Source organism: Berghia stephanieae, chromosome 9 (genome assembly GCF_034508935.2).
Source record: "Berghia stephanieae isolate SIO BIC M18660-M18661 chromosome 9, UCSD_Bste_1.3, whole genome shotgun sequence".
Classification (NCBI taxonomy): domain Eukaryota; kingdom Metazoa; phylum Mollusca; class Gastropoda; order Nudibranchia; family Aeolidiidae; genus Berghia; species Berghia stephanieae.
Genome location: NC_088368.1, coordinates 21,972,915 through 21,986,229, shown reverse-complemented (window position 1 = coordinate 21,986,229; position 13,315 = coordinate 21,972,915). Strand labels below are relative to the sequence as shown.

Sequence of the window (13,315 nt, the reverse complement as noted above, 5' to 3'; positions counted from 1 at the left end):
GTAAGGTAAAATTACCTAAGATGTAAGGTAAAATGACGTAAGATGTAAGGTAAAATGACCTAAGATGTAAGGTAAAATGACATAAGATATAAGGTAAAATTACGTAAGATGTAAGGTAAAATGACATAAGATGTAAGGTAAAACATTATTCATGTAGTGGCAGTCAGAGATATTTGACAAATAGACATAGATGCCACTTTTCTGGAAATTTTTTGGAATTTCAGAAATTAAGAAATATCTGATTTAATTCCACTCATTAAAATGTGCATAATACTTTGCCGTCTGTCTTTATTTTAAGTGATTTATTTATGTTTTTTATTGTTTCTGCTATTGGCTGAAGAAGGGTTTTGAGCCTGAAACATTCCTTGTTTTGTTCTTTTTCGGAGCTGTTATTTTCATTTTTTTTTTGTTCATTACTTTTTGCAGTTCACAACTTCTAGTTCCTTAGTATCATTTTAGTAATACCAAATTTGTCAATAAAATGTATAGTAAAATAATAAGAGTAAAAATAACTCTAATAAAAGATACATAACAAAGTAAATGATGTTTCGGTAAACCTAAAGAAGGCCAAAGGCCGAGACATTGTTTACTTTGTTTTGTATCTTTTATAAGAGTCATTTATAATAATAATAATAATAATAATAATAATAATAATAATAATAATAATAATACTATAATAATAATAAAATAATAATATTTTTGCTCCAAAAGACATTTTTTGTACAGAATGTTATAAAAAAATTTACAAAAATACAATGGAAATAGGAATATATATATATATATATATATATATATATAATATATATATATATATATATATATATATATATATATATATATATATATATATATATATATATATATATATATATATATATATATATAAAAAGGAGCAGCTCCATAACCTTTATTTTCCTATATATTTTAACTTGCACATAACAACAAAGATATGACATTGATGGCCACACACTATTTCATTTGTTTTCCTTGTATGGTCCAGTGCCAGGTATGGCCAGTGGCATCAAGAGAAAGGCAAACCTGCCATGCGGTCTGGACCTCGGTTGATTGTCTTCATCATCGGAGGCGTCACCTATTCCGAGATGAGATGTGCTTACGCCGTCACGCAAGCAGTCAAGAACTGGGAGGTTCTCATTGGTAAGTAAATTGGGAGATTGTTTATTTTATTCACGGACCTTTGGATTGGTTGATTCATTAACTCACTCAACCCTAACTCCAACTTATCCGTAGTTTACCCGGGTTACTTTTACCCTATACCTATTTATTACATTTTTTAAAGACAAATTCTAGGTTAATGTTTTTAGTTTTTACATGTTAGTGGTAGTTGAATAAAACTATCTATGTACATGATCATTTTTAATTTATTTTTTCCAGTTTTGAAAGGTAGCAAAAATCTGTACGATTTAGTGAGTTAATCAGTGCTGATGGTAACAAAAAGTGAAAAAGTAGGAAAATGTTGAACGATTGCCTTTAAGCCCCATTTCTACTGCACTAAACCCCACTCTTAGAGCAATTGAGATGATAGACTATCATTGATACTCTAGCTAACTTCTGGAGAGTGGGAAACTGTTCCTGTGTGTTCCACCACACATCAACTCTCTCATTGCTAGCACATTGTTTTGAGAAAATGTAATTTTTAAAAGTAGGAAATTCCTCCTCTGGACGCCAAAATCACGGATTTCCGCGGATCCGAGGAAAACCATCAGCACTGATTAATGGGATCTTGTCAAAGATCTGCCACTTTTGCAGGATTCATAGGCATCTACAGATTATTTGTGGGGGGGGGGGGGGGGGGGTCCCGGATAGCTCAGTTGGTAGAGCTGGGTGGGGTTCCTGACCTCCCATAGCGGGCAGGGAGGTACATACTGTGTCTTCTATCCCCCTTATATCTGTTTTCCAACATGCTTTCTGTCTTTGTCTTGGAATGAGATTACTTGGTTTTGTCCTGGTCATGGCCAGATGCCCTGGCTGAGAGGGAAACAGTCAAGTGCATAGTTATTGTTTTGGGAGATGATATTTTTTTCCTTGTAAATCATCTCTCTGTTATGTACTGTTACTCTTTTCATTTTTAACATATTATTAGTAAACATTTGTTCCTCTTAGTTGGGACCTGTGCTTGTGTCTAGATGAGACTTTTAGTGATCTCAAACTAAGTACTTTGATCGTGTGCTCTTGAAATGGACATTTGTTTCCTATTTGAACCAGTTCCCCAATGTCTTACCTTTTCTTATGTGCTTTAATTGTAATTTTAGAACTTATTACTATCCCATTTTCTTCCTTTTTACTGGTGCTGATATAACCTAAATGTGTTGCAAGCGCCGTAAAACCCTCAAAAACAAACAAAAAACATAGGCATATACAGATTATTTGTGTGGGTCCCTGATAGCTCAGTTGGTAGAGCACTCGCTTCACACTCGAAAGGGACTGAGAGAAATCGCAGGTGATGTCGAAAACTTTCTTCAACCTCTCCACTAGAGCCTTTTCCAAGGACTCAACTATGCGCCGAGCGTGAGGCTCGAACACAGGACCTTCCGATCCGAAAGCGAGTGTCATACCACTAGACCACAAATTGAGGATTATTTCCCTTAAAATTTCTCTATGGTCTGTCATTTTATCATATTTAAACTTCAAATTCACACAAATTTAGTGGAATTCTTGTGCCAATTGATACTTAAAAATAAAGGTTACATTTCAATTTATCTCATGAATGGAAAATCTCAAAAAGTAGAAAAATCGACTTTATAAGTTTTGGAAAACCAGCCTTTAATTGTTATGTATCACCCACATTTCTGTTTTTCATTGTTATGTATCACCCACATTATTTCTGTTTTTCATTGTTATGTATCACCCACATAATTTCTATTTTCCATCATCAGGTGCCACCCATATTCTAAGTCCTGAAGGATTCCTAGGAGATCTACGCAATCTAAGCACCCCGCCATCAATGTAAATGGATTCGGTTGATAGCAATTCATCGTTCATCCTCCACCTTCCCACCCACCCATCCATCTATCCATCCATCCTGCCATTTATCTCTCTCTATCCATCTCTCCATGCAAGCAAGTGATCAAGCAAGCAAGCAAGTGATCAAGCAAGCAAGCGAGCGAGCGAGCAATCAAGCAGGTGTAAAATTCTTAGACCACCCAAAAACTGGCCCTGTTTTCACCTTATTTCATCAGCACCATTTTCATCATCATTTCCATTCCATCATAATCATCATTGATAAACAGCTTTTTTTATTTTCATCTTCTTCAATGGCTGTTTCTATTTTATTATTTCAGGGACTCGGTTTAAGTTCTTAAAGCCGTTAATTATTTCTAGTCTAAAATCTACTCATAAGGATGGCAAAAAGAAATGAACAAAAATGATTAAAAACAGCTCCAAAAAAAAAAGAACCAAATACCAAACACAGAACGTTTTGGGTTCAAAACCCTTCTTCAGCCCATAACAAAAACAATAAAAACATTGATGCATCATTTAAAATCCAGTGCGGATGGCAGAGAAATACGTGGCACGTCTTTTCGGCACAAAACGTTCCATGTTTGGTTTGTAATTTTTTCCGAAGCAGTTTTGTTCATTACTTTTTACAGACCACAGCTTCTAGCAGCTTAGTGTCGTATAGACAGCAAATGCTTTATGTGGATAATATTTTTTTTATATTTTTTTTACCCCAGTTGGGGGTAGGTGTCGATTCAACTCAAAGGTAGATCACCCTTCAAATCTACTTCTCTTTTCTGTTTGAATGAGGTCCCTTTGTTTTCCTTTTACTTGGGCACAGCTAAAATCTAGATCTATAATCTTTTGACTGTCTCATCATCATATTCCTTTTTCCTAGGGTTGATATGACTGTGAAGAGTCACAAGTGCTGTAAAACTCCTAAAAATTAAGAAAGTATACAAACTAGTTGCTTTATTTTTTAGTATTATGAATGAAATAAGTTTCTATGGATATTTTTCTCATTCCAGGTTTTTTTTTCCCTTCAACTTTTCCAGTCATGTTAAAATCTTTATCCACAACTTGAGTAGCTTTCCTCTCTTCTTACCAACCAATCTCCAGATTTTCCACAAAACATCACAGCATAGCCATTCATCCAAATAGCCATCCGCCATTGAAATTAAGAATAAAGCGAGCTCCTAACAGATGCTAATAAAATCATAAGTAATACGGTTACACGTTTCAGACTCCACATGTTTATTGCATATCCAATCGGATTACTTGTATAAAAATTACAGAAACATTCAACATCGGAAATAGAAAATATAGGACGTGCTACTTATGATTTTATTTGCATTTTTTGCTAGGAGCTCGATTTTTTTCTGATCACCTGGTGCATTCAAAACAAACTGTACATTACAGCCTTACGTTCTCATAACTATAATTTTTTTTTTAATTCTTCAAATATTGTGATTACGAAAGAAATCTGAATAAGAAAGTTGTTGGTTGTATCGTAGCAAATGTTACGATTTGCCTATAGTTGGAAAGGAGAGGGTTGACTTAACTCGGTTTAGTGAATTTGTTTTATTTTTTAAAGGTGAATCAGTCCCCATTCCTGATTATATTAAATTATATTATATTATATTAAAGTTCCAGCGTCTCATACATTGAATTGCTAGAAATACACAAGCTATAATGTAAAAAGTAATAAACAAAAATGAACACAACAGTTTCATAAAAGAACAAAATACCAACCACGGAACGTTTCCTGTCGTCTATATGGTTTTTAAGTAATGCATTTATGTTTTTATTGGGGTTTTTTTCCTTTTTTTTTTGTTGACTAAAGAAACGTTTTGAGCCCGAAACATTCCGTGTTTGTTTTTAAATAAAATATTTTTTTAAGTCGTTAGATTATTGTTTATTACTTTTTACAGTCCACAGCTTCTAGCAGCCTATTATCACCTAAACGTACGGTACAATGTAGAATACTATTGTAATTGAAATGGCTACTACTGTCATATACCATATACTATCCGTGTTTTTAATCTATTCCGCATGTTCTATGTTTACGTGTATTCACAATCAATAGCCTTCTTTTTTTTTTTTTCATATAAAAACAATTAAAAGAAGAAAAAAAAACTTTAAGGAGAAGAATGTCAATTTGAATCCAAATAGAATTGTTGTATGATTTGTAAAATGTATTTTAGAGCATTTGTTTGGATGATATTGAACAATATTTAAAGTTGATTTATTTTTTTTAAATAAATTTTTTTTCACTTTTCACTTCTGATTTGAAGAAACGATAAAATTTCCATGAACATGAAAGCATGCATGGTTTGGCAAAGGAAAAGAAAAGGTGATAAAAACAAAAATTATTTTCCTAGTCCTTGATAGATAAAATATCTGGTTTTTAAATGTGATATCGTTTTTAACTGTAACAGGGTCAGTTTTAACTTAATTTTTTATTTACTTTGTAAAAAGATTAATTGTAGTTTACTCATCATAGTTTATTCCAAACCAAAGATTTGGATTTATTATTATTTTTTTTCCATTACTAACTGAAATGATCAATATATTTATCTTCTCTTTCTGTCTTGATTCAAATTATAAAATGGATTATTCTGGCATTGTGTAAGTTTTGTACTCCCCCGCCCCCTCCATAATTATAGTACATTTGTCTGCCTCTTTTTGACAAATTAATTATGAATTTCAAAACAGCCAAAATGTTTATTCTCTTGTAAACCTAAGTAAAGATATGTCAAATGGAATGAAAGCTTTTCCCCCTTTGTTAATTAAAACATGATGAATGAAACACTCAAGACAAGTTCATCTTTTATGTTTCATTCATCTTGTTTTGTTGACAAAGGGGAAACCTGAAACGTCCACATCATTTGTATTTTATAATTCGATTTGAAGCTTCCATTCTATTTAATTATCTATTTATTTCTTCAAGCTTCAAGCAACAACACTTGATTTATTGTTATATTAGGATGTTTGGAAGGTTAAAAGAATATTTATTTTTAATAATTTATTTTTAAATTATAGAATTTAGCTCTAGTTTTGGACAACGGTCGTTTTTAATTTCGTTAACCTATGGAAAAGAAGCCTTGAATAGTGGACTTTTGACAGGGAAAGTAACTCAAAAAATAACACAACTGGACTACGGTCGTGTTTTCATTAGGCTCTTCAAATACAAACTTGATATCATAATTTTCTGCCTTTGTAATTAGGAATAAAAATGAAAATAAAAATCATTTTAAAAAAATTAGGAATAAGTCATTTTTTTTTTTAATGTTGATTCTAAATGGTGAGAAGATGGTCTTTGGTCGTGAGTTCTCCTGGATGTCCTCAAGGCTTGTCCAAATGGATTCTCTTTAATTGGAGCTTTGAGGTGAGAAACGATTGGTGACCCAAATACGAATGAAAGGAGACCATGACTGAGGTACAGTCATAGAAAGCTGGAGGAATCTAATCACGGATATTATAAAAAGTTTTTTTAAAAATTCCCTTTATTCATCCCATAGGGGAAATTTGTCTCGAGGGTCTATTCCAAGGGAAAACTGGAATAACCCAGGCGTCAGCCGCAGTGCAGCACTGCAAACTGAGCTAGGGCGAGGTGACTTGCTCAAGGCCACACAACGTAGCGGGTATTCGAACTGGGTACCTTTCGGGTACAAAGCGAAGACTGTACTGCTGAGCCACGCTGTCCCATATGTTACCGTCATCTGGGAAAAAAAAAATGCTCACAGCTGCCACTTTGTTTTGTTTTATTTGTGTTTTTTCAGGAGGATTTTTCTAATACGCCAATGTAAATATTCGATATAAAATGTCATAAAAGATTAAAAATCGTCCGTGTAGTAACTTTTAAAAGAAAGTTATAGCTTTAGTCAGCAAAATATATATAGGTGTATTTTTGGTGATGTAGTAAGGGAGTCACCTCTCGTTAAGGCTGCAGTGTCTATAGTTCTGTCATTCAACAAAGTCTGCCCCCGATCCCCACCCCTCTCCTCCTTTTTTTTTTTTTTTCAACAATTCAAGATTTGTTGCTCAATCTATCAAGATCTAGTCTTTTGTCAGCCCGTATAAAAAAAAAATACTTTCCATCTTCATAGCCAGTCAATGTTTTGTTTTAAATTTAATTCAAATGGACGACTTTATAATCTTAAGGAATTTGGAGTTTGTGTCGAACATTTTGAATTGCAATGATATTTTTTTTAATTTTTAAATTGGATGATTGTCATTATCCAGAATGTTCAAACATCATAGTAATAGTAGTAACTACTAAACAGTTTTTATCCTCATTTTTTCTTCTTTTTTTTTGCTCAACTTATTTTATCATAATTAATTTTATATTAATGATAAATAGCATTTACTTCCGATGGGTATTCAGTATTCCAGTTTGACTATCCTCAGAAAGTGAATCTAGCTAGAAATAACTTTTTTTCTTTTCCTTCTTTAAACTGGCCACAATGAACAGCCATCTTTTCTTATTTTATTGATTGTATGTGTGGCTTTGTGTGTTTGTGTGTGTGTGTGTGTGTGTGTGAGTGTGTTTGTTTGTGATAATATAACAATAACATTCCTGTACTTCTATGTGTTATTTCAGCATAAATCAATATGTTTAAATTCCTCACCGTTACACAAATGGCCATCTGACTCGTGCCTGACCCGCTACTGAAATCCAGTGTTGTAACTTGTATGATGTGGTGGTGAGTGCCAAAAACAGAAGAATTTCGAAAGTAACAGCAATGACAGTTGTAGATTTGATACGTTCGTCTGTCTTTTTTAAAGAATGTAACTTTCAAAGGAGGCAAAACAATATTTTTTCTGATTGAGAAGCAGATGATAATATTTGGTTGTAATCCCAAATAATAATTTAATTTGGTTAAGAAAACAAGAATTAATTTTTTGATTTAATTGTGGTTTTGATTTGAAGGATTTTTTTTTTCAATTGTATCTTTGAAGATGAAAATTCAAAAGGGTGAATTCGATGTAATGTTGTTACACATGCTATTCCTGTGGTAGTGTTACATTTTGAATGAAAATAGTACTAACTGAGTTGGGTTTTTTTTTTGGTTTTTTTTTTTTTTAACATTTGAATGTTTTTGTTATTTTAGCTTAGTAAGAATAATAATAGGTGAAGTTGGCTGAAAGGTCCTGGGAAGAGATGAAGAAGAAGAAGAAGACACAGAACAGAATACGGTACGTGGAGAAGTACTGTTGAAGTCTTGTGTTCCACAAGGAATATAAAGGATGAAATGATGAAGAACAGTAAGAACCACAAATAGATTGGAAATACTAACGTAGCAGTACTGCGGGTGATCATCATCAAGATTAAGGCAGGGTGGAATTTGATTATCGGGGTGGCTGTTACACCACGGCTTATGACTTATTTATTTATTCTTTTCTTTTTTTTTCAATTGTTGGTTTTATTTTCCCTATTGTTTTTTTTTTCTTTTTAATGCTTTTTTTTTTTTTTTTACCACATCCTGTTTTACATATGATAAGTAGTTAACATGATGTAAACGTTTTGCTGTTAACTTTTCTTTGTTTTACCCACTTTAGCCGGTAAGACCTTCCCAAAAATGGCACACGACCCATAATCAGTGCTGATGTGGTGTCCAGAGGAGGAATTTCCTCCTTTTAAAAATTACGTTGTCTCGAAACAATGTGCTAGCAATGAGATAGTTGATGTGCGGTGGAACACACAGGTGCAGTTTCCCACTCTCCAGAGGTTAGCTAGAGTATCAATGATAGTCTATGATCTCAATTGCTATAAAAGTGGGGTTTAGTACTGTAGAAATGGGGCTTAAAGGCAATCGTTCAACATTTTCCTACTTTTCACTTTTTGTCACCATCAGCACTGCATAATGTGAGAGCTATTATTAGCAGATTCAAAAGTCACTCCACTGGTTGTTTTATTACATTTCCATCCAATGTACGTCGAGTGAGAGAATCATAAAGGAATATGAATTATTTTTTCTCCATGTTTTAAGTGCAATAGCTTCAATTTCAGATTTAACACTTGAAATGAGATTTTTTTAAAAAATAAATCGTCACTGCTGTATTATTTTAACATTTTGTTTCACAATTTATTTGCATTCAGAATGCATTTGTTAATTTTTATTTTGTTAATTCCTTATGTTTCTAAATGAAGTTTTTTGTAGCGTGGTACGATTGTTATGAAATTGACATGCCAATTTTTTCAAATGTGTTTTTATGAAATGATTTCCATTCCAGGTACGAGGTATGTGTTTAGAAATATTGACAGGTAGCATTGATAATCTGTCAATCAATCAATCAATCAATCAATGATCAATATTAGTATCTTTGATAATTTGTTTTGACCATAACTATTACCACGTCTAATTTTAAGTGAGTTGCTATTCTTTCTATTTGTCTTTTTGTCTTTAACTCATCCTTACTTTACTCTTTGTTATTTCTGGATGGGGATCCTGACCTCCCATAGTGGGCAGGGAGGTACATGCTGTGTCCTCTATCCCCCCATACCCGTTTTCCAATTGTTTCCTGTCATTGTCTTGGAATGAGATTACATAGTTTTGTCCTGACCCTGGCTGGAGTTCCTTGGCTGGGAGGGAAACAGTCGAATATATAGTTAAAGTTTTGGGAGATGATATTTTTTTCCCCTGTAAATCATCTGTTATGCATTGTATTATGTTTAGTTAACTTATTATATTATATGATTTGTAAACATTTGAGTGTGTTCCTCTTAGCGGGGACCTGTGCTTGTGTCTGGATGAGACTTTTAGTGATCTCAAACTAAGTACTTTGATAGAGTGCTTTTAGAATCTACACCTGTTTCTTATTTGAACCAATTCCCCTTTGTCTTCCCTTTTCTTGGATGCTTTATTGTAATTCTATAACTTTTTACTATCCCATTTCTTCCTTTTTACTGGCGCTGATATGACCTTAACGTGTTGCAAGCGCCGTAAAACCCTCAAAAACAAAAAAACAAAACAAACAGGCTCAATGACTGTAAATGCACCCCCCCCCCCCCCCTTTATTTTAAAAATGCGTCGATTGGTCGAGTTCTAACGATGATAATGGATAAATTATTTTTTAAAAGATAATGTGATATGTGATATAGATATGATTTTAGCATTTTAATTAATTAGTAAATGATTTGAGGAGACTGTCTTGCAATGTTGTTTTTTGTTTTTTCTCAATGCCAATATATCCACTGTTGTAATATAGAATTATGTATATTATTTATATGTTATATATACATACCTGTTTTCACTTTACCTACTGCTTTTTATCAATATGTATTAGAATATGCAATGTTGTCCCTCTCTCTCTCTCTTTCTCTCTCTCTCTCTTTCTATCCCTCCCTCTATCATCCCATCCCCCATCCACCTCTTTATTTATAACTCTATACATTTCATTTGTATAATGCAGCTCTCTAGCTGTAGCGCAGATCTCCATAACAGAGTAGGAAGAAATCAGACTAGTTTTTATAAATGGTTTTTTAAAAATTTATATTACTATCCCATTATCTTCCTTTTTACTGGCGCTGATATAACCTAAATGTGTTGCAAGTGCCGTAAAACCCTTAAATACAAAAACAAACAAACAAACAAATTTATTCCCACTCCGCAATACTCTACTAGCAACCAATTCAAAGGATGGCCACCCAATTATTAGTCTGATCAATATTACAGAATCTTTGGTAAACCAGCTTCCGATGGGTTTTATGGCCCTGAAGGTTTTCTCTGTTTCCAATTGCTGTGTTGATTGTTTCTGATCCTAGCAGATGCTTTTCCAAAGTAGAATTTTTTTCTTCTTAAATCTTACTGAAGAAGATTAAATTTAAAGAATAACAAGAAGTAGTCATTTGATTTCCGTCCTATTTCTGTCCTATTACTTACTTGTCAATTAATTTTCCTTTGCTGGGTGGGGTTCCTGCCTCCCATAGTGGGCAGGGAGGTACATACTGTGTCTTCTATCCCCCTATATCTGTTTTCCAACTAGCTGTCTGTCTTTGTCTTGGAATGAGATTACTTGGTTTTGTCCTGGCCCTGGCCGGATACCTTGACTGGGAGGGAAACAGTCAAATGCATAGTTATTGTTTTGGGAGATGATATTTTTTTCCTTGTAAATCATCTCTCTGTTATGCATTGTATTATGTTTTCTTTATAGTATATACGATTTGTAAAACATTTGAGTGTATTCCTCTTAGTGGGGACCTGCTTTTGTCTGGATGAGACTTTTAGGTAATCTCAAACTAAGTGCTTTGATAGTGTGCTCTTGGAATCTACATCTGTTTCCTATTTGAACCAATTCCCCTTTTGTCTTCTCTTTTCTTGGCCACTTTAATTGTATTTCTATAACTTTTTACTATCTTATTTTCTTCCTTTTTACTGGCGCTGATATGACCTAAATGTGTTGCAAGTGCCGTAAAACCCTTAAAAACAAAAACAAAACAAACAATTTTCCTTTGTGATCATCCATTGATTCATTTGAATAAACTAACATTTTGTCATTCTCCATCACTGCTTGTAGACATGAGTATGAGCACGTTTGTTTTGGTATAATGTGCATGTGCAATCCTTACTTTTCTAACCCTAGTTTATGATATTATTTACACTTTCAAGACAGTCGTCTTATTTCTCCTGGAGCTTGAATAACCCATTTGTTTGGCAGACATTATTAAACGACTAAAACTACTACGTATTAAAAACAAAACAACCAAAACCTTAAGCATATTTTTCGGTTCTGAAAAAAAAATTGCTTTGCATACTAAAGTAGGAAAATTATTTTTTTTAAATATAAAAACATTCTCGATGTGTACATTGTAACCATTTGATTGTTTCCATAGTTAAATTCAATGTCCACAAGTTGTGCTTTTGAAGTTTCAGCCTTGACGGGCATACGGATAGAATGTTTATCTTATACTTATATAGATATATCTTCTCTGTTCTCTGTTTTATCAGGTCCAATTTGTCTTACTTTTTCTAGTGTGCTTGGTGTAACCACAAATGAACCCTAGATCTATCATTTGTTGAGTGACAAACCATCTTCTTGTTTAAAATATGGCACCGCTCGACCTATAAGTGTAAGTGTTTGGTAACTTTAACAGTCCCATATGCCATTGTCAGTACGTAATGAAAGAATTTACAAGATTGTTGTAGTTTTACTCCAACAAAATATTTTTTTTTCTCATTTTTGCCACAACATTTTTACTTCATATATTGGTTGATTAATATATATATATATATATATATATATATATATATATATATATATATATATATATATATATATATATATATATATATATATATATATATATATATATAATAATCAAAGTCTCAAAATTGTTAGAAGCCTCAGAGTTGAGACTTTAATACTGACATGGCGGTTTTTTGCCCAAATAAAAATCTCATATTTTGCAAGCTAAAAACAGCAAAATTTGAAAAGAAATTTCAAAAATTTGCGATCAATTTTCCTAAAAACCCATACTTATTTCATGAAAGGGAAAGGTATTTGTTTGTTTTTAAGGGATTCATGTCGCTTCCAACAAATGTAAGGTCATATCAGCGCCTGTAAAAAAAAAGAAGAAAATTGGATACTAAAAAAGAAACTGCTCTTGATTAATTATCTTTCACGTATACATGAGCTATCAAATTCAAAGAAAAAATATTCACCTTTTAAAAATATTATTATTATTATTATTATTATTTTTTTTCTTAGCAAAATCTCGGAAATTTGCAAAAAAAATTTGCAGATTTTGCGGCCCCAATGCAAATCAGTGATATTTTGCGATTATTTGCGGCCGCAGTCGATGCAAAACACTGCCATGCCAGTTAATATCATAATTGATCAATATTTGAAGAAAAAGTTTTCAGGCAAAAATTGTTATAAAAAATGTGACAATGTAACTTTCTTGCATTAAAAAGTAATGGCATTGCTTGATTGTAAGAAAGGGAGTGAGAAGTAAGAATGTTATTGGGGATTTTTATACGTTATTTTGATTCATTGCAATTTATTATTTATACGTATGAAATGTATTGTGTATTCAGTGTAATATTCTATGAATTTACCACTAACTTTTTATTTGAATGTTTATTATTTTTACAAACAGTAGATTGTACTAAAAAATTGATCGTTTATCATTTTCATCGAACTAATAATAAATGCATTTTCTTCAAGCTTACTTCATGTGATTACTCTTTCTTTGTTTAATAATTAAACAAGACATAACAAAAAACAACAAAGAAACACCCCCCCCCCCCCGACTGATTTAGCTTACAGTAGCCCCCATACCACTGTGTAGTGTTATGATAATCTATTGTGTAGTTATGTGGTATAACTCTAACGGTATGACACTCGCCTTTGGGTT

At 32.7% G+C, this 13,315-nt stretch overlaps 1 protein-coding gene across 2 annotated transcripts in view; it reads left to right on the top strand.

Moving 5' to 3' along the window:
* Positions 1–6,984, top strand: part of LOC144979859 (syntaxin-binding protein 1-like) — a 56,078-nt gene extending 49,094 nt beyond the window's left edge. For both annotated transcript variants that reach the window (XM_078927079.1, XM_078927078.1), the window contains 2 exons: positions 1,001–1,155; positions 2,895–6,984. In XM_078927079.1, coding sequence (XP_078783205.1) covers positions 1,001–1,155; positions 2,895–2,968 — 229 coding nt within the window. In that variant the 3' untranslated portion in view covers positions 2,969–6,984. The remainder of the gene's footprint in view (positions 1–1,000; positions 1,156–2,894) is intronic.
* The last annotated feature ends 6,331 nt before the right edge of the window (positions 6,985–13,315 follow it).